Source organism: Mesoplodon bidens (genome assembly GCF_964165515.1).
Source record: "Mesoplodon bidens genome assembly, chromosome: X".
NCBI classification, from domain to species: domain Eukaryota; kingdom Metazoa; phylum Chordata; class Mammalia; order Artiodactyla; family Ziphiidae; genus Mesoplodon; species Mesoplodon bidens.
In genome coordinates this window covers 127472561-127497249 of record NC_138163.1, presented here as the reverse complement: position 1 = coordinate 127497249, position 24689 = coordinate 127472561, and the positions used below count along the sequence as shown (strand labels likewise).

General features: G+C 41.4%; 1 protein-coding gene across 1 annotated transcript in view; it reads left to right on the top strand.

Annotated features, from left to right (window-relative positions):
- The window catches only part of GRPR (gastrin releasing peptide receptor), a gene marked incomplete at both ends in the record, with an annotated part of 29915 nt that extends 5490 nt beyond the window's left edge, over positions 1 to 24425 (top strand). Inside the window, 2 exons of the mRNA XM_081221975.1 lie at positions 22265 to 22616; positions 24036 to 24425. Of these exons, the coding sequence (XP_081078101.1) occupies positions 22265 to 22616; positions 24036 to 24425 (742 nt within the window). The remainder of the gene's footprint in view (positions 1 to 22264; positions 22617 to 24035) is intronic.
- Between the last annotated feature and the right edge of the window lie 264 nt (positions 24426 to 24689).

The window sequence follows — 24689 nt, the reverse complement described above, 5'->3', positions numbered from 1 at the left end:
GCAGATGGATGGAGAGATAGTGAATGTTTGGGATGGATGTATTTATTTTTTACATACTGGTCTTTGCTACTAGATGCCCATCTCTATACTAGGTGCCTCAGTATTATATAAGTGGAATTTAAGACCTAACAGGAAAAGGGTAAAGGGAGTTTGCGTTTTCTTTTCCAGTATAAAAGCAAAGAATAAAGCTGGATTTAATGTTAATAGCATTTATATTACATGCCCAAGTTATATTGTGTCTGCTTCAGTATTATTACTCAGCTTTATTTCTGCTAGAATGGGGCTGACAGAATAAATCCTATGGCCAGATGTGCTCCACTGTAAAGTGATCCTTCTTTGGTTCCATAGAAAAGACTTTTCCTAAGTTTTCCCCTCCCTTGTGATTTGGAATGTGTAAAGAAACAGGAAAGTATTACATTAATGCAACCTTCTTGGAGTACAGATTCTTTGAGTTCACTTCAAGGAATTTATGAGATAATGTAGTTCTCAGCCTTTCCTGACATCTAGAGCTGCATGGTCCAACATGGGAGCCACTAACCACATGTGGTTATTTAAATTTAGATTTAATTTATTATTATTATTATTATTTTGTCTGTGCCACACGGCTTGTGGGATCTCAGTTCCCTGACCAGGGACTGAACCTGGACCACAGCAGTGAAAGCGCGGAATCCTAACCACTAGGCCACCAGGGAACTCCCAAGATTTAATTTAAATACAACTAAAAATTCAGTTCCTTAGTCAAACCAGCCACATGTCAAGTGCTCAGTGCCACATGTGATTCTACTGGACAGCACAGACACAAAACATTTCCATAATTGCAGAAAGTTCTGTTGGACAACGCAGAAGAGAGTTTGTTCTGTGCCTTGGGGTCCAAATCTCTTTCCCAGGATCCATGTTAGCTGCTTTCTTTCATTGAGAGTATCAGGAATCCCTCAGGCAAATATCGAATGCCTCCCAGCTGCATGGGCTCTTCCTGTCTGTAAAATATCTTCTATTGGAAGATGCTCAAAGATGAAGAGAGAAGAATACAGGCAACCCAATACAATCACCAGTCACAGGCTTGGGGGAATTTAGGCATCCCATTGATGAGGTTTTGAGACTTTCTGAAGAATACCTATGGGGTTCACTTTCCAGTCTGTGCTATGAACTTCTGTGTGATCCTTCCATTCTCTTTTGCCTGGCCCTCTTCCATCTGCCAGTCTATCTTTTTACCTTCGTATCTCAAAATTCACCAGAGCAAACACTGCTCTAGCTATACTCTTATCGCCTCCCATACATGCTCCCTGACTCCTCCCCTCTTTTACTTCACTTCCCCCTCCCTGATGACTGGGCTGTTCCCTCCATCTATCCAAATGCTACCAGTCTTTCAAGGCACAGTTCAAGCCCTTCTCTTCCATGAAGATTCCCCGACCCTTTGGCTTTCATTGATATTTTCCCCTTTCCTAAGATGCTTTTGCCTGTACTGTTCTTTAAATATCAAATTTATCCTACCTTGTATTACTAGGTCCTTTTTATAGATGTATTTTCTACTTCCTTCATTATATGAGACGCTTCATGGGGTCTGTGCCTGCTACAACGCCCAGGCCCACCTTATATCTAGTAAGAGGACAATAACTACAGCTTGGTTGATGTTTAAGCAGTGACAAAATGATAAAGTGTAGCAGCTACAAGCAGAAGTCATCCTCAAGTTCATACCCTTATAAATGGTGTTCTGAGACTCAATTTCCAACATTGGGGGAAGGGGTTCCCCACACATCCAACAAGCAATTCTCAGAACACCAGCTAGGTGTCTGAGAATTCAACTCAATTCTGACACTCTCAACCCAGAGATAGCGTCGGATTTCACAGGTTGAGGGCTCAGTCCTACGAGACTGCACCACCCGCCACTCCCACTTCAGATGCCAGTCACAAACCTGTGCTTCTGACCATCTGACTAAAAATCAGAGGTCCCCATGACCCCCTGTCCTCAGGTTCCATTAATTTGCTAGAGTGACTCACAGAACTCAGGAAAGCATGTTGCTTATTAAATCACTGGTTTATTGTAAAAGGGTACAATACTTTTATCCTCAGGAACAGCCAGGTGGAAGAGATGCATAGAGCAAGATATGAGGAAAGGGAGCTTCCCGGCCCTCTCCAGGTGCCACTCTCCCTGCATCTCCATGTGTTCACCAACCCAGAAGCTCTCCGAACCTTGTCCTTTTGGGTTTTTATGGAGGCTTCCTTACGAAGTCATGATTGATTAAACCATTGGCCACTGACAACTGATTCAACCTCCAGCCACATCCTCCTCCCCAGAGGTCTGGGGCTGGGACTGAAAGTTTCAGCCCTCTAATCAAGAGTTGAATCACTTGGTGACCAGCCCCCATCCTTAACTGCTTTCCCAAAGTCATTAACATAACAAAAGACACCTTTATCACTCTCTACACACTTAGGAAATTCCAAGGGTTTTAAGAGTGTGAGCCAGGGACTGGAAGAAGACCAAATGTATATGAGAAATATGTATTTGGTCATCTGAATGACCAAACATATATTTCGTATAAATCACAATATCTCACCTTGTTTGACACAGAGACCAAAAGAGGTGATGGAATTTGGCCTCGTCACAACAAATTCAGAGTAGAGTCACACTAGAACCCTGCTTTCCTCATTCCAAGTCCCAATTCCTTCAGGGAAACTGAAAACTTTTCTTCAGAAACCATCAAAACAAAGTCTGATTCCATTTCCCTTCTCTGGGCAGTGGGAGCTACTGATCCTGAACTCTACTGTTCTGTGGGAAGATACCCTGAGCGATTCCAAGTTAGCCCTCTTCTGATGGGATCACCCCAGTGATTCCAAAGCTCCTCTACTGTTCTAGAGCTCAGCTTCACTGATCCCAAGGAGACTGGCCATTTCTCACAAGGGAGGACAATTTAATCTCTCATAAAGCAACTTTCCCAGGAAGTCTCTCTGTTGAAGGAGTTTACATGAATCACCAGTCCATAACTTCTCTAGGGTATGATTTTTCTGAAGCATATGCTGCCTCTCCAGAAGGAAACTCAACTCCTGTCTCCCCATGGGGAGGGATCTGTCACAGCTGCTGGCAGGCTCTGGGAGTACTGAGAGGGCAGGTGCAATGGAAGGGGGAGTTCCCAACAAGACTCTTTGAGTTGGAGTGCTATGGAGATAAGGGCAGCAAAGAAGTCTGACCTTGTCTCTCACGCATTATCTTTTAAAGTGGTAGACTTTTATGTAATTAATTATCATTTTTGGCAACTTAAAATGCATGGAGGCGAGACAGATCACATGCTTAAACATGAAACATAGAGCATAGACTGAAAGGGCTCCCTGGTGAGGTTTTTTTGAACTGTGCTTGTCAATACCATCCTTTGAAAATAGACTAAATTTGCATTTTTGCACTTGTAAATCCTCCTAGTGTGTGGGGTTTGCATAAATTCTCTCAATTAAAACACATATTTTTCAGAATAAAAGAAAAAATTTTTCTTCATTCCTTTTTCTACTTCCCTGTAATAGATCAAGGGATCTTTTTTATTACAGTCATCTTTGAAATTCTGGTTATTAAGTATTGGACTAGTATCTGATATTTGCTGCTACATGAAATGATTTGATTTGCCTAGGAACCCCTAAGAGGCTGCAGGTTCATTTTACACATTAAATGTCACCTTCTGTAGGAGGTCTTCGTTGGCCACTCAGACTAAAGGAATGACCAATGCTATTCTATCATCCAGTTTCTTCTTTCAGGTTGATTGAGGTGTAACTTACACAGTAAACTTTTAGTCGTGCGTTTCTATGAATTTCGACAATCTTCCACAGTCATGTAACCACCACCAGCACAATCAAGATATAGAACATTCCATTAGCCCCCCCCCCAATTCTCTCATGTCCCTCTGTAGTCTACCTCTTCCTCCACCCAGGAGGGAATTTTTTTTTCTACATCCAAACTTTCTTTAGTTTATAACCTCCATTACACACTAAGTTGTTCTTACAGAAAATAAAGCTCCTAGAAAAAGTAAAAGAAAAAAAAAAAAGAAAGAAAGAAAGAAAGAAAGAAAATAAATCTCCTGGCAGCCACTGATCTTTTCCAAAATATATGAATGACATCATACAGTGTGTAGTTGTTTGAGTCTGGCTTCTTTCAACTCATGTTGTTGCATGTATCAGTAGTCCATTCCTTTCTATTGCTGAGTCCATTGCATGGCTAGGCTACGGATTGTTCATCCGTTCTTCAGTTAATGGGTATTAGGGTTGTTTTCAGTTTTGGATGAAGATGAATCAAGCTGTCATAAACATTCACATACAGTTTTTGTATGGATGTATGTCTCCATTTCTCTTGGGTAAATATCATCCACTATAATCGTTTTGAGAATTATTTTGTTCATTTGTTTGTTTACTTGCTTACTCTCTGTCTCCTACCACTAGAATATAAGCTCAAAAAAAAAAAAAAAAAAAAGAGAGAAGCTATGGCATTCATTAGCGTGTTCACTGACACTAGGACAGTCCCTAACCTGTAGTAGGTGCTTGATAAGTGTTTGTTGAATACATGAATAGATGGATACATGAAGGAAGGAATAAAAGAATGAATGAATTCTGGTAGGTTCTACTATCCGTGTTGCTGCAAATGGCAAAATCTCACTTTTTTATGGCTGGTATTCCATTGTGTGTGTGTGTGTGTGTGTGTGTGTGTGTATATACCACATCTTCTTTACCCATCCGTTGATGGACACTTGGGTTGCTTTCATATCTTAGCAATTATAAATAATGCTGCTGTGAAAATTGGGGTGCATGTTTCTTTTCGAATTAGTTTTTTGGTTTTTTTGGATATATACCCAGGAGTGGAATTAATAGGTCATATGGTAGTTCTATTTTTAGTTTTTTGAGAAACCTCCATACTGTTCTCCACAGTGGCTGCACCAATTTACATTCCCACCAACAGTGCAGGAGGGTTCCCTTTCCTCCATACCCTCTCCAGCATTTGTTATTTGTGTTCTTTTTGATGACAGTCCTTCTGACAGATGTGAGGTGATATCTCATTATGGTTTTGACTTGCATTTCCCTAATGCTTAAGGATGTTGAGCATCTTTTCATGTGCCTGTTGGGTGATATGTTTTTTCTATAGAGAAATTGGAAAGATACCTCAGTCTTCTAGCATGGTTGATTCAAATTGACTTATTATTAATGAGAGGTTAGAAGAGTTTCTTTCAGCTTCATAACTCATTATTGGTAATGTCATATAAGTGTTTAAGATTATTATCAAATGTTTAGGATCATCTGAGAAAGACACTATCAAGTTTCTTTCCTATACGGGCTGTAAAATTTCACAGCATTTCAAGTTTTCTTGTGCCTTGAGTAATCTTAAATACTCATTTAATTGATGACACCCATTAACCAATTAGCCATGGATGTCTTTGCATTATGGATTTTAAGTTACCTTCGTCAATGTTGGTATTTTGTGGGTATGCATGACATGAGTGACTTCACACAAATGTATTTGCTATTTGTAACTTGGCTATAGGTTTCTGCCCTATAAGCACAGACACTCTGATAACCTCAATTTTGCTGATATATTTGGGGTTTTTTTTTAATTAATTAATTATTATTATTATTTTTTTTTTGCTTCATTGGGTCTTCGTTGCTGCGCATGGGCTTTCTCCAGTTGCAGCGAGCGGGGGCTACTCCTCATTGCGGTGCACGGGCTTCTCACTGTGGTGGCTTCTCTTGTTGCAGAGCATGGGCTCTAGGTGCGTGGGCTTCAGTAGTTGTGGCACACGGGCTCAGTAGTTGTGGCTGGCAGGCTCTAGAGCGCACGCTCAGTAGTTGTGGTGCATGGACTTAGTTGCTCCATGGCATGTGGGATCTTCCCGGACCAGGGATGGAACCCATGTCTCCTGCATTGGCAGGCAGATACTTAACCACTGTGCCACCAGGGAAGTCCCTATATTTGGGTTTAAATCTACCATTTTATTATTTGGTTTTTGTTGGTCTCACCTGTTTCATAATCCTTTTTCCCTCCCTTCTTGCCTTCTTTTAAATTAATTAAACATTTAAATTATTCTATCCTCCCCCCACCTCCTGGCATGAATTTGTTAATTATACAAACTCAATATTCTTTTAGGGGCTACTCTTGTGTTTACAACATGTATCCTTGACTTATTAAAATTTGCTATAAATTAGAACTTTCCTACTTCCCAGACAAGGGTAATAGGACACTTTAACTTCATTCTAATTTCCTCCTGCCTTTTTTTTTGGTTATTGTTATTCTGTATTTCAACTCTATCCATATTTTAAACCCCACAAGACATTATGTTAATTGCTTTTACATACTTACATTTACTCACATATTTACCTTTAGATTTATTCCTGTATTCACCTTTTCTTGCTCTCTACTCCTTCCTGCATCTCTGTGACATCATCTGAGATTATTTCACTTCTGCCCAAAGAACGTCCTTAAGTATTTCACTTAGTGTAAGTCTAATGGGGATACATTTTATGGTTTCATTTGTCTGAAAATGTCTTTATTTAATGTCATTTGGAGAGGATATTGTCACTGGGCATAGAATTCTAGGCTGGCTGTTTTTGTCTTCCCTACTTTGAAGTTGCTATTCATTGTCCTCTGACTTCTGCTATGACGTCAGATGTCAGTTTCATTGTAGCTCCTTTAAAATTATTGATTTTTTTCTCTTTGACTCATTTTAAGATGTTTCTCTTTATCTTTGGTTTTCAACAGCATTACTATGTTGCACTTAGGTGTGGTTTTCTTTGTATTTTTCCTGCTTGAGATTCATAGCTTTTTTTTTAAAACCTGTGGCTTGATGATTTTAGCCACATTTGGAAAGTTCTCAACCATAACAACTTCAAAGATTGTTTCTGCCCCATTCTCTTTTTGCTCTCCTTCTTTATGCTGTCTACATGTAAATAGAATAACTGCAGGTTAACTTAAAGCTTTTCAAGCTTTTTTCCACTTTTGGTCGTTTTTGCTTTTATTGATGCAGGCGATTTCATACTTCAGTCAGGCCTCTGTGACTGGGAACTATTTTAAACACAATTTTATTTCACCATTTTGCCCATACATTTCTATTACCTTTTCTGTGTTTTCCATCCTTTTTTCTCACTGTACTTCAGTCTGACCATTTTCAGCTCAAAAATTCTCTCCAGCTGTGTCTAGTCTGCTTCTGAGGCTTCCATTTAATTCTTAATTTCAGTTACTGTATATCGCAATTCTAGAATTTCCGTTTGATTCCATCTTGTCACCTAATTTCTTGAATTAGTCCCAATATATTGTAAAATCCCTCTTTGGTAACTCTAACTTGTGGAACCTCTGTAAGTCTGTCTCTATTATATATTTCTTCTCTTGTTTTTCGACCATTTTGTTTTCTCTCCCAGTATACGAGGCAATTTTTGTTTGACTACTTGATTTTGTATATGAAGAAGTGTAGATAATTTGGGGCTCTGGATAGTATTATCTTCCAGAAAAGATTAGCTTTTGCTTCTTGTGGGCAGGTAGGAGGTGGCGGTGTATCTGACCTTGTCAGGGATTGAATAGATTGGAGGCTGGGCTTGGTCTTTGTGAGAACTGGTCTATTTCTGGTTCAGTGCTACTACTAGGATGTACCTCTTTGGGCATCTCAACTGTAAGCCTGGAGTGTTTACCCTGGCTTCTCTCCTTGGTGGGCCCTGATCTCCATTTATTATTCCCCTTCATCCTGAAACTGCTAGAAGCTCTTCTCAGCTCTCAGTTTCTGTTGGTGCTGCTTGAAATTTGGTAAATGCCTTAAGGGGAAAATGATGCTGAATAACAGCTTCATCTCTTTGCACTTCCTTTCTCTCCAGGATTTTGGCCCCTCAAATCCTTACTGCCTTGGTATTTCTCTGATGTTTTCAAAGGGATTTTCTAGCTTTTCATTTCTGGAGAGTTGTTCAGCAACAAGCTAAGTTGCCATTATCAGAAGTGGAAAATCCTGTACCACCTCTCTTAAAGACCTGATCTGCTGACCACCAAGCTATCCACATCCCAGTTCCTCTAAAGAGGAGTCCAGAACTACCTAGTCAGACCTTTGAGATCAGCATTCAGAACCTCAAATTAAATCAGCAATTTGGATGCAGAGAAATGAGCTCTGGCTAACCTCAAAGTGAGTAAGTCAGGAATCTCAGTTGAGGCCTGCGGCAGTGGACACTGCCAAGTATTATAGGTACATCAAAGCCTCTGGGATCTTTCAACTAGGCCAGGTCTCTTAGCCCCAATAAGCAGGAGCTAGAGCTGACATTTAGTTATGCAGTGATTGATAAAAGCTGAAATTTCTTGGGAAGGACAGTGCCAAAATGTTGCTAAGATACACTTCTTTAAACTTCAGTTCTTTATTACTTTTTCTTTTTTTGTATTGTACCCAGACTAATTGGCCAGTGGTGATAGCTAAAGGTTACATAGGAAAGAAATAGGGGGAAAATGTGAAATGCGGCACATAAAGAAATTTATTTCCAGTGTGAGAAGAATTTACTGTGACAATAGATAATAGGTCCATGTGACTCACTTATTTCTATGCTGTCTACATATAAATAGAATAACTACAGGTCAACTTTAAGCTTTTCAAGGTTTCTTTTTTCTCTTTGGTGGTGCTTGTTTTTATTGTCAGGCAATTTCATACCAGGGTCAGGCCTCTGTTATGAGAAATACTTTAAACATAATTTTAAAACAATATAAAATTATGTAAAAACAAAATTACAGTAGTTTCTCCATGAGAACATATGGGAAATGCTTATTTATTTTAACATAAATGGTGGACAAAACAGATTGTTAAAAATTTCATTGTTATCTTTTCCCTCTCCACTTTAAATGATTGGAAACATCACAGAAGAGCAGAAAAATCAGAATTTGGTATCTTTTCTTTCCTAGATTGTCAACAGAGGTGAAATTGAAGGTTAAAATGATGGCTTCAGGAATACATATATATACTACAAGATGAAGATAAATGTGGTCAATATTTAATTTTAAGCATTCTTCACTTATGCTTTAAAAAGCCTGCAAATCCGAAGTGCTGTAGACAAATATAAGTGACTTGGGGATCCAGAGACGGAGGTTCTAGTTTTGGTTTTCAGCTAACCGGCTGTGGGAACTCTGTGGGCACCAGTTTCCTCTTCTTTAAGTTAAGGAAATGGGACTTGAGGATACCTAAGTTTTTTTTTTTTTTTTTTTTTTTAACTAATTTATTTTTGCTGTGTTGGGTTTTCATTTCTGTGTGAGGGCTTCCCCTAGTTGTGGCAAGCGGGGACCACCCTTCATCGCGGTGCGCGGGCCTCTCACTATCACGGCCTCTGTTGTTGCGGAGCACAAGCTCCAGACGCGCAGGCTCAGTAGTTGTGGCTCACGGGCCTAGTTGCTCCGTGGCATGTGGGATCTTCCCAGACTAGGACTCGAACCCGTGTCCCCTGCATTGGCAGGCAGATTCTCAACCACGAGGATGCCTAAGTTTTATATTCCATAGTTATATATAAAGCAGGTTTATAATCAAACATATTCTCATATGTCTGTACCATGATGACAGTAGGGCATATACAGACCTAGCATCATCTGTTCTGAGTGTTCCACGAAGGAGAATATACATGTGTGAGTATCATTCTCTTGTTCTTTAAGAGCTTTACCTGGATGTATCTCAGTCCCTCGACCAGATTTTAAATCCTTAGTGGCCAGGGACTTTTATATCCATAGTGCCAAGGAGAGCCTGAGATACTAAATTAGTATTTAAATGTGCTGACAAATTGACTAAGCATCCTGAGCCATGAGTGTTTAATACTGGAAGACCAGTGCCAGAGGTTAGCGGCCTGTAGTCTTCACTATCACAAATTAATAAGCCTAACGGGTGGTTCAGTGTGAAATGGAAGACGGGCTTTCCTCTGTCTAAAGAAGGAACCAACAGCTCCAGTGTGGACAGGCAGAGAGCAACAGAAACGTGAGCCCTGGTCACACATTCAGTGCACATAGGCCAGGGACTGGGGAACTTTTTCCGTAAAGGGCTGTATAGTGGATATTTTTGGCTTTGTGGGCCATGAGGTCCCTGTTGCAACCACTCAACTCTGCCGTTATAGCGCAAAAGCAGCCATAGACATGATGTCAGCAAATGGTCATGGCTGAATTTCAGCAAAGCTTTATTTATGGACACTGAAATGGGAATTTCATGTAATTTTCACATGTTGTGAAGTATTCTTCTTCTTTTGATTTTTTTCCCCCAACCATAAAAAATGTCAAAACCACTCAGCTTGTGGGCCATATGAAAACAGGCAGAAGGCCAGGTTTGGCCAGCTGGCCTTAGGTTGGTGTCCTTGATATACAGGCGTGTACACACTTGCTGAGGTGGTCATTTAGCAGAGAGAGTTTCCTATTTAGATGGAGTGGGACCTAAGGGGATCCATGACCCCTGTCCACTTAGCCAGGACAGACTTCCTAGGGAAGATCATAAAGACAGATCATACAGCTGTGTGATGTTTTACGGTACGAGGCACCATCATATCAGGCACATTAGCTTTTGGATCATCAAAAAATTGAGAGTCAAGCCAACGTTTTTAAGCCACGTGTCTTTTCCAGCATGCCTGGGTCCTCTGTGACACTAACAGTTGTTTAAATAAAGAAAATGAGAGTTTTAAACCCAGGCTTAGCTGGGTTCCAGCTCCCATAGGAGGGAGCATCTTTTCATTATGTACTCATGTAAGCAAGTCACCTTAAAATTTTTAAAAAGGGAAATTGTGCTCAGGGAGAATCATTTCCTCAGTACCCCCAGGGATTCTTTGGGGCTTGAAATGGTTAGAGAAATAGGATGTGTTTCGGTCACAGGAGATCTCTTGCGAAAAGCCTAATAAGATGGTGTCCAGACTGATCTGGGGTAAGTGGACTTGAGAGGAGGATTTGGCTAGGAGCATGGCAGCGGAGGAGTGGGTTATTCTGAGCATTGTGAACCCATTTCCTTACCTGCAAGAAAGACAGTACAGGCCAGACAAATTGGGTGCACAGTTCTAGGTTTTTAGTTTTAATTATATATTTGTTCAATAAGCAAAATAGGCATAAACTGAACAAGAGATAGACTCAACCCTTAAGAAACTCATAGTCCTGTGACCCAGGGTGCATGAACCTTTTTAATTTCCAGGATGGAATAAGAGAAAATGTCACTGAGTGTCCAGGGCTTATGCTTCTCTTGACCTCTTCTGTACCTAGAACAGGACCGTGCAAAAGTAGGTGCTGAAGATATGCTTTTGATGATTAGAAGTGCTAGTTTTTGAGGAGTGGGGATGCTTCGCTTCATTTAGACGGGACGTGTTGCGCTGGAGCTAATCCTAGGAGGGATCTGTGAAGGCAGGGGCGTTGTCCTCTAGTGACCACCAGGCTCCTCAGAGCTAAATGGACATGGTGCCCAGAGAGGCCAGCTGGTATCTGCAGAGTGCCACCTGCTGGCTAGAGGAGTCATGGGCATCTTGAGGCAGAAATGCTTAGCCTATAGACCCTAAAAAAGATATCAAATTGTATGCTCTGGATTCTGTCCAAAAGACAAAGGAAAGTTGGAAAGAAATATATCAAAACATTACATGTAAGACTTATGGATGATTTTCTTCTTTTTTTTTAAGAATTCTCTGTCTAACTTCCTACAATGAGCTGTTAACACTTTTATATTAAATTTTTTAATTGAAAAAAGTTGTTCAAGTGAACTAACTGCCTCTAGACCACCTTCCTTGACATTGTCTTTGCTGAATCAAAGCAAACTTTTCCAATTGGCTCTTAAGATACCCCCAAAATTTCATGGTGACAGACTTACAAACTCTTTTTCCCTCCCTCCCTCCCTCTTCCTTCCTTCCTTCCTTCCTTCTGTTATGTTTTGGAGGTTCACATTTAATAGAGCACTATTCATAGTAAGGATAAATTCAAAAGCATTGAATTTTGTTGAAGAGATGTCTGAGTTTGAGCTCTGACTCTTCTAATTGTCAACTGTGTGACTTTGGGCAAATTTTAAGCCTCAGTTTTCTGATCTGTAAAAAGGGATAAGGGTATTTACTTTTCATATTTCACAGGACTGTTGTAATTTTTGTAATGGTGAAATGAAATAATGTGTTGACTTCTTTATGAAATGTTAGAATTCCCAGTCAAAAAAGTGAGTGTACCATTAGCATGGTTGTTGTTTCTGTTCATAAGGGAGCTAAGAGGGTGTGGCTGAAATCTCACCTGATTGATGTTCTAGTGGACAGTCACTTGAAAAGTGTTGGGAGCTGTACCAGGCACACAATAAGTGCTAATAAGTTTTGGTTAAATAAAAATTAAAAAAGAAAAAGAAACTGAGACAGCCTGCTTATACAGAAATAGCTAATTATGGAAGTGGGAGTAGAACACGGGGCTCCCAGTCTCCCTCCAGTCCCTCTCTCTCCCTGTCTTGGGCTCCTTCACCACTAGCGTTTACCTCCCTGATGCTGGCAGGATCAGCCTTCTGGGCCAGGAGACCTAATAAGCTACAAAGTTGGGTCACCATATCTCCACGTATAAAACCTCTCACAAAAGGTTATTTAAATATAGTGCTCTTAAATTTGTATAATTAGCCACAATGACTCATATGCCATGATGGTATTTTTGAGCTTTAATGATTCTTATTTTGAAATTTAAAAAAAAGATAATGTATTTTACTGAGATAATTTAGAAACTTAGAAATTCTATTTTTATCTCCAGTAATTTTAAGTATATTTAAAAACTGAAATTGTCTCATTTTCTGTATATGTTTGATAACTTGACTGGACCAGGGGAAGAACTGACATACTGGATGCGGTTGGTGGACCCCAGAGGTCACTTACAGACTTGGGCTTCCTGTGTTTCTCTGACAGAGGGTGATCCTGGCCAAGGGAAAGTGTGGGGCAGGATGGAGTGCCCTGAATTAATACTGCAGGACAGTTCTCGACCAAAGAGGGACGGGAGTCGGTGGGTAGACACCCCAGCCTCCTCGGCCCTTGGTGGCAAGTTCTGGAATGTGCTCACCACAGTCTCTCAGGGGGTCCCCAGCTGGCCTGTGCTCCAGTTGCCCTGTGTGGTACCCTATATTGCCTTTCATCCCCTCCCTGTGCCACCTCCCCACTCCCTCCCTGTGCTTCCGGAGAGCCCCTCCCAAATAAACTACATGCACCTAAATCCTTGTCTTAGGGTCTGTTTGGGGGTGAATGACAATTTATATAGACAATTAATTACCCAGAGTCTACTATACCCTCCACACTAGAGCGTGGGTGATTTTTTTTTCTGTCTTTGTGATTTTTTTCCTGATTCTCTGTGTATCTTCTGTGCCACGCAGTAGAGTAAATGCAGGCCGCATAACTATAATTTGAGATGGGATTTATAAACGTTCTTCAAACTTTTGCGCTCATAAATTGCTGAAAAAGTCTAACAAGTTATAAATATATGTTCCTCTCTCCATAACATTTTTGAGGAATTGCCTTCAAACAACTTGTGCCAGGATGTTTGCACACCTACTGAAATTTAACTGGGTTACTGCTTTCCTTTGTTGTTTTAAACATACCTTCTGGCAACTGTAATATTTCATCCTGTTTATACCCCTTCTGATGGGCTCCTTACAGGATTATCACCGAGCTTTGGAATTAGATCATCCTGCTGAAACCCATTTTGGGCCCAAGGGTCAATAGTTGCTCAACTCTTTCTGCCAAAGCACCATCAGATGTCCAACAGTTGCTTATGTTTGTCTTCCCATTTTATACCTCAGCTTCTATATCCCTCAGAGCCCTACACTTCTGAAACCTTCCCCATGTCAGTGGCTCTTTCTCTAGCCTCCTTCCAGCCTTTGGTTTTTAGTCCTTCCCTGATGCCTTTTTACCTCTGCTCCAGTGTCTCACTGAGATGGCCTCTTTAAGCCCTGAGAGTTCGGAATATATGAAAGAGTCCAGACCTCACTCTCGGCCTCAGGCCACAGAGAACTTCAGGGTGTATATATGGGGGTGAAAATGCAGGAGATTGGGTATAACAGACTCAAGGAGGAAGAATAAAAATTTTGTGTCTGTCTAGAAAGACACTGCTTTCCCCATGGCTGCAGCAGGCAGGGAAGAGACGCTCTGATCCTTTCTATGGTTTTCTTCCTTAGTTCCAACACCAGTAAATGGGAGCAGAATTTGCCCCAAAATGTGCCTCATTGGCATAAGGAAAATTTTCGACTTTTTTTTTTTTAAGAAAATAGCACAGGGACTTCCCTGGTGGCGCAGTGGTTGAGAATCCACCTGCCAATGCAGTTGACACGGGTTTGAGCCCTGGTCCGGGAAGATCCCACATGCCGCGGAGCAACTAAGCCCATGAGCCACAACTACTGAGCCCACATGCCACAGATACTGAAGCCCGCGTGCCTAGAGCCCGTGCTGTGCTACAAGAGAAGCCACTGCAATGAGAAGCCCACGCACCGCAACGAAGAGTAGCCCCCGCTCGCCGCAACTAGAGAAAGCCCGCACACAGCAATGAAGACCCAACGCAGCCATAAATAAATTAATTAATTAATTTAAAAAAAGAAAATAGCACATATAGGAGAAGGTCTAAAAACTGAGTAGAAGTTACCCTGTTATAGGAGACATTTACATTTATAAGGGAAATCTCCATTTGTAAGGGTGTCTCCCTTTTGGTACCAGGAAAAAGAGGATGACTCTAAATCTCTAGAAACTTATCAATGTAGAAGGCATGGACTGAAATCTGTAGAATGAGCTTATACTTTACTGTTCTTGGCCTGGTAACCTCCTAGGACTGGCTCCCCCACCCACTTCTTTTGTCTTTAGCTGAAGATGGTATTTAAGGTGATGGCTTGGGCCTTTTCAGGGAGTTACTCAGTTTTCCTGGGTCTCTCCCATGTTGTCAAGGAGGTATACATGTTATTAAACTTCTGTTTGTTTTTCTCCTGTTAAGCTGCCTTTTATTGTATGGGGTCTTAGTCAAGAACCTAGAAGGGTAGAGGGAAAATGATTTTTCTTCCCCTACAATAGAAAGCCCAGGTTGCCTGGTCAACCACAGGACCATCATTATAGGAAGCAGTAGGGCCTGGTGGTAGAGGCTTAGGTGAGAGCCTGCATGGGCTCAAATCTTGTTTCCAATGCTTAGCACTGATGGCCGTGGAAAACTTACTTCGCATCATTTCCCTCATCTGTAAAAGAGCAATAATACTAGTACCTGCCACCTAGAACTGTTGTGAGGATAAAAAGCAACATTTTAAACAAAATTCATAGCTTAGTTACCTGATCCATAGGAAGTCTCCAATAAGTGTTAGCTATTATTATTGTTGTTGTTTTTAACAGAATCAATCTAATTGAAACCCAGGTACAGAATGGTCTTGTTCCTCTGCAATCTGGTACAAGAAAGAAATCCCCACATGATAGTTACAGAGTAAGCCTTTGAAGAAAGTAAATATTTAGAAGTCTAACTGCCTGCATCCATTGCACCCCAAATGTCTCTTCCATCTGCTGGATGGAGGAATAAACAAAAATACCTTTATTGGGAAACAGAGCCTTCCTTACATAATCAGAGGTAGAACTCTACATACAGGAAAGTGATCTCATTGACTTGAATCCATACTAAAGAGCAAATGACTGATACACACTCCCTTCCTCAAAGCAGGGAGACAGTGGGCTCCTACAGGGGGAGAACACAATGGAGGGGAAATTTTGATTCACAAAGGTGTAACTTCAGGATTTTACTCAGAGGTGGTCCTGCGTGGATCCACGATCTGTATCTGAATCTCTCTGAAGAAAATAAGAAAAATTATGAGTACACTTTGTAACATGGATCTTGATCCTCTGACTTGGTCTGAGTTTTAAGCTCCCCTCTTCCGGAGACAAGAAGGTCTTCACTGCAGACCCTTAGAAAGCCCCCTGAAACCTTAGCTAAATTTTCTGGAAAGTGTGTTCTGGGACAATGGACCCCAAAGTGGAGTTCACTTCTACTTATTTTGATTTTTATTTAAAAATAAGGATGAATTAAAAGTTAATACTGTGTAGTATCCAAATTGAGGCTCACCCTCAATTGAGGTCACTGAGTCCACGTCAGAGGATCCCTTGTCATGTGCAGCTCAGGCAGCAGGAGTGGGGTTCCCCCCATGTACAAGTCTCAACAATGACCTTACTCTTCCCTACACTTTCAGCTAATGGAGAGGCATTACAGACTGACATCTGCTTGTGCATGATCTAGTTGTTTTTTTTTTTTTTTTTTTTGACCACATCTTTATTCTCGACTGTCCGCCTAATTCGGCTCACGGAAGCGGTCTAAGGTGCTGCCCGGCAGCCTTGAGATCCGAGGAAATTTTAGCATCAAGTTAACTCTTGGGTTTACTCTGAAACATAGAGGGGCTTGCTGACTCTTGGGTCCTTAGCATGATCTAGTTTTAATTAACCTCCCTAAATGAACATTAGCTTAAAAATATTCCTGCCAAAACAAAACAGAGCAAAACAAAACCCCACAGATTGTAGATGATACTAAAATTGCAACTCCAAGAGAACAATATGAACATAACAGAGAAGACGAATTCCCTCATTCCTGGTAGAGGCGCTAATCAGATATGACACATTCAATCCCATTGAAATTATAATTATAATAAAGTTTTTCCCATGACAACAACATTTACTGTTAATAAAATATATATCACATTATTTTAAGATTATTATTTTACTACTTGCTCATCTTTTAAAAATTCTATATTTTAGAGTAAGTTTTCTCCCCAACCTGTTTATGACCTCTTGTATAATACCCACCCACATTCCACAATGAACATTTCCTAGATTTTGTTCTTGCTCTCTTTGTAGCCTATATATATGTAAAGTATATAATAATTATATATCTCTCTAGTATATATATTTGTTTGTTTGTTTTGTTTTATTTTGCTGAACTCTGGAAAGTAAGGTACAAACATCCTGACCTTTCACTTCTAAGTATGTTTGTGTATTTCCTAAGAACAAGGACACTCTTCTACATAACCCCAATGCTGTTATCATACCCAATGAAATTAACAATAATTCCTTAATACCAAGTAATATGTAATCCCTGATCAAATTTCCTCCATTGTCCCCAAAATGTCTTTTATAGCTTTTCTTGCCCCCTAAATCCAGGACCAAATCAAGGCGTATGCATTGCATTTGGCTATTATATCTCTTTTTTTCTAGTTTTATTATGATATAATTGACACATAACATTGTATAAGTTTAAGTTGTATAACATAATAATTTGACATATGACATATTGTGAAAAAGATTACTTGTTATATCTCTTTAATCTCCTTTAAGGTAGAATAGTAGCTCCCCTACATTCTTCTAAAACAATGATGTTGACTGTTTTGATGAATCCAAGTCAGTTATCTTGTAGAATGTGCCAGAAGTGGATTTGTCTAATTGTTTCTTCATAGTAGATTCAGGTTAAAAATTGGAGACAAGAACACTGCATAGGCAATGTTATGTCCTTCCCATTGCATTGCATAGGAGGCACAGGATCGCAGGTTGTCCTGCTATCAGTGATGCTAAGTTTGATCAGGACCACATTATGAATTTCCTGGGCCCTTTGCACTTTTACCTTCATGGGATCCTTTCTCCATAAAACATATAAAAAATTATATTTTATAGTTGTATTGGCACAAAGATAAATATAATCCAAGGTGGATTATGTTCATTTTTTTCCCTGATTTTAAAAGAAATTAAAACATTTTCCCGAGCCTCTAAAGGTATCATGGGCCCCAGACCCGTGCCTACCTAATGGAGAAGTTCGCCCTGGGTTTCACCACTTGATTAGACGGGTGACCTCTGTACCCCCCCAACATAAAGGTGCATTTTCCTTTTGTAATTAAATAGTAATCTGTGGGGAAACTCTTTGAGACTATGTGTATATCTTGTTCCCCGAAAACCTCTCCCTCAGTGGTTTTACTATTTTTGCTTGAATCAGTTATTACATTGAAGGTTGCAGGAATTATGTCCTGTTCAGGGATGAGAATACTGAGGTGCAAGGAGTCTGTGATTTGTCCAAGATCATAAAGCTAGTGGGTAGAATCACCATTAGGAACTAGGTCTCTCTGCTCCCAAATTCACATTAGAGCCCCAAGGAAACTAGAGTATATTAAGAAGAGTGAAAAAGAGCATTGGAGTTATTTCGCCCAGAGAGAAGAACAGAAAAGGATGACTGTAATCTGTTACATAACTAAAGATAACAGTTGATGGGTACCAAGGACCAGCAAACTCTCCATTTGCAGCGTAATAGCTCAAAGAAGATAAGACTCCATTGCTCTGGACTATAGTCATTTTACAAACCAGCTAATAATCGCCTCACATTTCTTCAGAAAAGTTCTTGGCGTTATTCTCAGGAGAAAATAAAGCCAATGTTTAATAGTCTTGTCAAATCTTATTAGGTATTAGGATTCTAATTTAAATGCCGACAATGTGTCAGTTACCCTAGAGAACATTTAGTTCATTTCGTTTTCTCTTCACCTCAGTCCTCTCCAGGTAGCGTGCATTAGGATTGTAATGGAGGTTTTAAAATATTGTTGTTCAACAATTCCCACAGACTTCGGTAGGTAATTATGAACAAATAGGGGCTGAAATGCTGAATCCTTAAAACTAAACAAACTGCCCGTGTTTGAATAAAAGACATACCTTTCTGTGGGCAAAGGTTTCCAACCCTGGGTGTGGAAGCCAGCTACTTCTACTTGCCAAGAATCCCTTTGACACGTTAATCTTGCACAGAGAATGTTTTTGACCTTTCCGGTGTTTGCATAAGAAAAATGAAGCACAGATGTTTTCAGAAGTGGGAAGCAATTGTCTTTGGCCCCATATTGTCAGAGGAGTGAATTGGTCATTCTGTGGAAGAATGACTCTTACTAGGTGTGCGAAAGTGAATCTGCTGTCGCTTGTTTATGAGAAGTTGAAAATAAAAGACACATCTGCAAGTCACATATTATTAATCCTAATTGATTAGCAAGTATTTGCTGAGCCTCTACTTTGAAATAAGTGGTAAGCGGAACAGGGGACCTGGAGCATTTTCAGTGATACAGAAAGAAGAGAAGAGAAGATATAAGCTTCTGACCTCAGGAACTTATGAGAACGTCAGGTAGAAAAGACATGCCCGGGCTTCCCTCGTGGCGCAGTGGTTGGGGGTCCGCCTGCCGATGCAGGGGACATAGGTTCGATCCCTGGTCCAGGAAGATCCCGCATGCCATGGAGCGGCTGGGCCCGTGAGCCATGGCCGCTGAGCCTGTGCGTCCGGAGCCTGTGCTCCGCAATGGAAGAGGCCACAATGGTGAGAGGTCCGCGTACCACAAAAAAAAAAGAAAAAAGAAAAAAATTAAAAAAGACATGCCCATGGAAAGCTAGCAAGCAATTCAAAGTAGTGCAGAGTAAGTGTAACACGAGAAGAGTAAAATTAGACAGGTTGGGTTGGGAGAAGGAACGGGAATTATCGAGGCCTAGATTGATCAGCAAAAGCTTCAAGATGATACTTATAAGCTGGAATTTGGAAGGACAGGCTTCAGATGAATGGAGACTCTGGAATCAGGCATGACGAAAGGGCGGAGGCAAGAAAGTGATGGCGAACTTAAGAATAGGACATAGACTAGTCTCTCTCTTGAGTACAATCGAAAGTTGATGGCTCTTTCTTACAAAGGACCGCAAGTGGGGGATAATCTATGCGAAATGATCCTGGAAATAAAATCTGATGATGGCTTTAAATGACCACCATGTCTAATTGTTCTAAATAAGGCTCTTTTGTTGACAAAGAATGGTTGCCACTTAAACTAACTCAAGTGAAAAGGGAACGGGAGAATTGTAAGATTATAACAGAACACCTCTTGGACATTCAAAAGTAGCTTGTGGGCCAGGAACCAAGGACCCTCTGTATGACTTAGAGCCACATCATCTCAGCTTCTTCTGCTTTTCTATCTGCCTCATTCTCTTTGTCTCACTCTGCCTACTTTGCTTATTCATCTTGCACTGATCCCTCCCTCGATATCATAATATTTTATTTCTGTCATCTATGATTGACTAACTACATCCTCTCAATTTTTCAGTTTAAATGCTTAAGAGAAAGAGAGACTCTTTGGTAGTTGGCCAGGCAGTTTATTGGCTGGTTTCGAATATTGAGTATCCATCCTAGTCCAACCAGTCATCACTCTTAACGAGAACCGCCCTGTGGGGTCTCCCTTCATTGGGAGCTCCAGGCAGAGCAGCCCAAACCAGAAGATATAGACTGCTATGTTCCAAGCTCTATAGAACCATTAGACTTCCAGGGAACAGTTGGTATGTTCCGTACACATCTGGGAAATGGCTGGTCTATTTTTCTCTCTCTAGGAAGGATTTGCCCAAAGCTTGCTTCTGAAAGAGCTGTACTATCCTGAAAAGAGCTGGTCCCAAATTGAATATTGACTTCACCACCTCTGAAACCATCTGAGCTTCAATTTGTTGCCTGTAGAGTGGGGATAATAGCACCTACCTGTTGGAGTTGTCTGAAACATAAATGAGATCATGTCGATGCTATTCTCTGCTTGGCACAAGGCAAGAGCTTAGTAAATGGGATTTCTGTAATTTCTTTGATATTTTATGAATATTCCATAATAGAAAACTGTTGGCAATGCATTTTTACTTATTTTTTAATTGTACAAATGATATATGAATATATCTGAATATTTTAAAGCAAACCCTAGATATTATATTATTTCACTGATAAATATTTTAGGGTGTGTTTTTGTTTTTTGGGGTTTTTTTTTGTCTGCGTTGGGTCTTCATCGCAGTGCGTGGGCTTCTCATTGTGGTGGCTTCTCTTGTTGCAGAGCACGGGCTCTAGAGCACAGGCTCAATAGTTGTGGCACATGGGCTAAGTTGCTCCACAGCATGTGGGATCTTCCCGGACCAGAGCTCAAACCCGTGTCCCCTGCGTTGGCAGGCAGATTCTTAACCACTGCACCACCAGGGAAGTCCTAGGGTGTGTTTTTAATAAATAAAGTTTTTTAAAAAGCACAGGACAACAATACCACTATTATACCTAATACATTAAAGATAATTCCTTGATATCACCAGTACTAACTCTATATTTGATTTTCTTCAATAGTCTCAAAAATATCTTTTTATGGTTGTTTGGTTTGGATGAAAATCCAAAAGGAGTCTACATATTACACTGATATCAGTCAGTCTATAAACCATTTTCTCTGCTCTTTTATGCCATATATTTGTTGAAAAAATGTGGTCATTATTCCTGTAGAATTTTCCAGTTCAGGATTTGACTCACTGCATCACCAGCCAGTGACCAAGCCAGGTGGTGATACAAGGGCTTGGCCATTTCCACCAAGACAGGACCCCTTCATTGGGCAATCTTTGCTCCTGAGCTTCCCATTGGGCTGGTGTAGGGCGACCAGCTGTCATGGTCACTGGGACTGAGAAGTTTCCCAGGGCATAGGACTTTCAGTGCTAAAACTGGGAAATGCCCAGGCAAACTAGGATGGTTGGTCACCTTGGCTGGTGTAGACCTTGTCAGATCTGCATCAGGGTCTGATAGCTCCCTCTGCCCAGTCCTGCCTCCTTCCCTTTCCCCACAGGTGTTCATCAACAATAAACTCTGTGTCCTCCTGACTTCACCTCAATGTCTCATTCCCAGAGCACTCGACCCACGACAGGGGCACATGTAGCACAGAAACCAGGAAGGACCTAAATACTGCAAGAGAAGATGAGGCTGAAAGAGAGTAGGAGGGCGGGGGGTGGGGGGGGATTCATTTGATAATTACAGGGATGCTTCTGTGTATGACTTTTTCAGTGGACTATTTGTTCTGCAACCTTCGAAAAAGAAAAGAGGCGTATGTAAATACTCAGTGACTAAATGTTTCCTAAACTGCATTTGAATACTCAAAATGAAGGCTTTGCCAAAAAAAAAAAAAAAAAAAAGCCAACCTTCTTGTTCCAGCGTCCTTTGTTAAACATGCCTTGTTATTCATTTCTGTGATTTAAGAAGAAAAATAAATGGAGCTTCAGCTTTTCTGAGAAACATTCTTAAAATCAAGAAAGAATGTGGGCAGAATATTACTGCAGGGGAAAGGGAGCAGCATCCTTCAGGGCCAGGACTAGGATGAAGTGAGCCAGGTACTTGGGGTGCAACATTTAAGGAGGTGCTCGCTGTGAGTTCAGAGTCGGCACTTGCTTGAACCTGACAGTCAACGCCTCCTTAAGTATTGCACCTCAGGGGCCTCACTGGCCTCACCCTAGTCCCGGCCTAGGCATCCATGATAGTACTAGATAACTTCCCTCTTCCCTGCCCCAGGTACAAAGCCATCGTCCGGCCAATGGATATCCAGGCCTCTCATGCCCTGATGAAGATCTGCCTCAAAGCCGCACTGATCTGGATCATCTCCATGTTTCTGGCCATCCCAGAGGCTGTATTTTCTGACCTACATCCCTTCCACGAGGAAAGCACCAACCAGACCTTCATTAGCTGTGCCCCATACCCACACTCTAATGAGCTGCACCCCAAAATCCACTCCATGGCTTCCTTCCTGGTCTTCTACATCATCCCGCTGTTGATCATCTCTGTTTACTACTACTTTATTGCCAAAAATCTGATCCAGAGTGCTTGCAATCTACCCGTGGAAGGGAATATACACATCAAGAAGCAGGTGGGTACTTAGAAGTGATGCATTTCCTCCTTGGGGACTTGATTCCTTGCGTTTCTTTAGGACTCCACTGACAAGTTCAGTATTTGGGTGGTCATGTTGCCTGATTCTGCAGTAGAAGAGGTGAGTGACATGTGGCCAGATGGTAAACAGGAACTCCTAGCTTCAGAAGACTAGGCATGCAGGTGTTCTTTAAGAATCTTGTTCTCTTATTAAAGAGACCTAGGCTAGCAAGGTATTGAGAACCTGAAAGCTTTGGAGTATGGGTTTCTTTTTGAGAAAAATCTGTTGTTGTTTTTTAAAAAATAAAATGTTGAGGCTCATAGGGATGTGACTTCTTTAAGCTCCAATCACATTGTTTGGGTAGGAAGACAGTTACCACATGTGATAAAGCAGAAAGGGCAGGAAAACGAGGCTGGTTGAAGAAAAAGCAGTAGTTTGATTAAGATGGGTTCACATTGATTTGAGTTCAAATCCAGGCTTCCTGACTTACTTACCCTCTCTGAGAGTCAGTTTTTTATCCATGATGAGGGTAATAACCTACATATTGTAAGGCTGTTGGAGGATTACAAGAGAGACACATGTACCCCCAGATGGCCCAGAGCGCAGGATGCCCTCCTTATGCGTTAGGCTCCCTTCCCCAATCCCCCTGTCACCCCCATAATTTCATCCTGTGGTATAAATGGTAGAAACCAGGGGCTCTGGCTTTGTCGTCTTCATCAGTTTTTGTCTTCTAGTCCAAAAGTAGATCATGTGGTATTTATGATGGAAAAGCAGAAAGACTCTCCCTCCGTTTAAAACGTGTAGCTGACTCAGTTGGAGGCTTCACCCTCTAAAATTCTTTTCTTCCCTCATCAATTATGGGGGGGAAATGGCAGTTCTCAGTGAAACTGTCTCCCTGCTTGAAAGACCTCCCAGTGGTAAACATCCATTGTACCCCAGATTCTTTATAGAGAACAATGTTTCCCCTTGCTGTAGCAGAGGGAGTTGGGAAAAAAAGGGGATGCTCAGCCCGCTTTTGTCTGAGACCCTTCCTGTGCTATATAGGCCAGAAAAAACTTGAGAGTAAAAAACATAATAATAGGCAGTTATCTTGGTTTGGCGAATGAGGAAGAACAAAGCTGGCTGCTTTTTTAAGCATCAGAGGGAAGAAGAAATTATTAACTGTGGAGCCAAGAAAGACATGAAGTCATATGGCTGATAACTGCACCAATGCCCTCCTGAGGACAAAGAGGGCACTTACTAGAATTTCGTTGTGCAGTCCACTCAAGCATGTAATCAACTTTGTTTAAAGAGCTCAGAGGCACAGTGGAACTATTGAACTTCTTTTCTGTGGCCTTGTGAGCCCGTCCATTTCCCTAATTCATTTTCCCCATCTTTTGCTCTGCCCACATCTTTGTCTCTGTGTCACTCTCTCCTCAGATCGAATCCCGGAAGCGCCTGGCCAAGACAGTGCTAGTGTTTGTGGGCCTCTTTGCCTTCTGCTGGCTCCCCAACCACGTCATCTACCTGTACCGCTCCTACCACTACTCCGAGGTGGACACCTCCGTGCTCCACTTCGTCACCAGCATCTGTGCCCGCCTCCTGGCCTTCACCAACTCCTGCATGAACCCCTTTGCCCTCTACCTGCTGAGCAAGAGTTTCAGGAAACAGTTCAACACCCAGCTCCTCTGTTGCCGGCCCAGCCTGATGACCCGGTCTCAGAGCACCGGCAGGAGCACCACCTGCATGACCTCCTTCAAGAGCACCACACCCTCCGCGGCCACCTTCAGCCTCCTCAACGGAAACATCTGTCACGAGGGGTACGTCTAGACTGACCCTTGACCCTGCCCCCTAGGGACTCCTGGTTTTGCCTTATGGCTGGTAAGGAACCCTCGCCTCTGTTGTTGTCTCTGTACTGTCCGAAGACCTTTTGGCAGGCTCATGAGCAATGTGGGCGGGTTGGGGGGAGGCCCAAATGGGTCACTATTATGTTTGAAAGGCCCATCAAGGCCTGTGTTTTCCATTTCAACTTGTGAATGCTGCTTCTGACGCAGAGCAAACTTTCCCTTTTTTAGAAAAGGGAACAAATAGGAA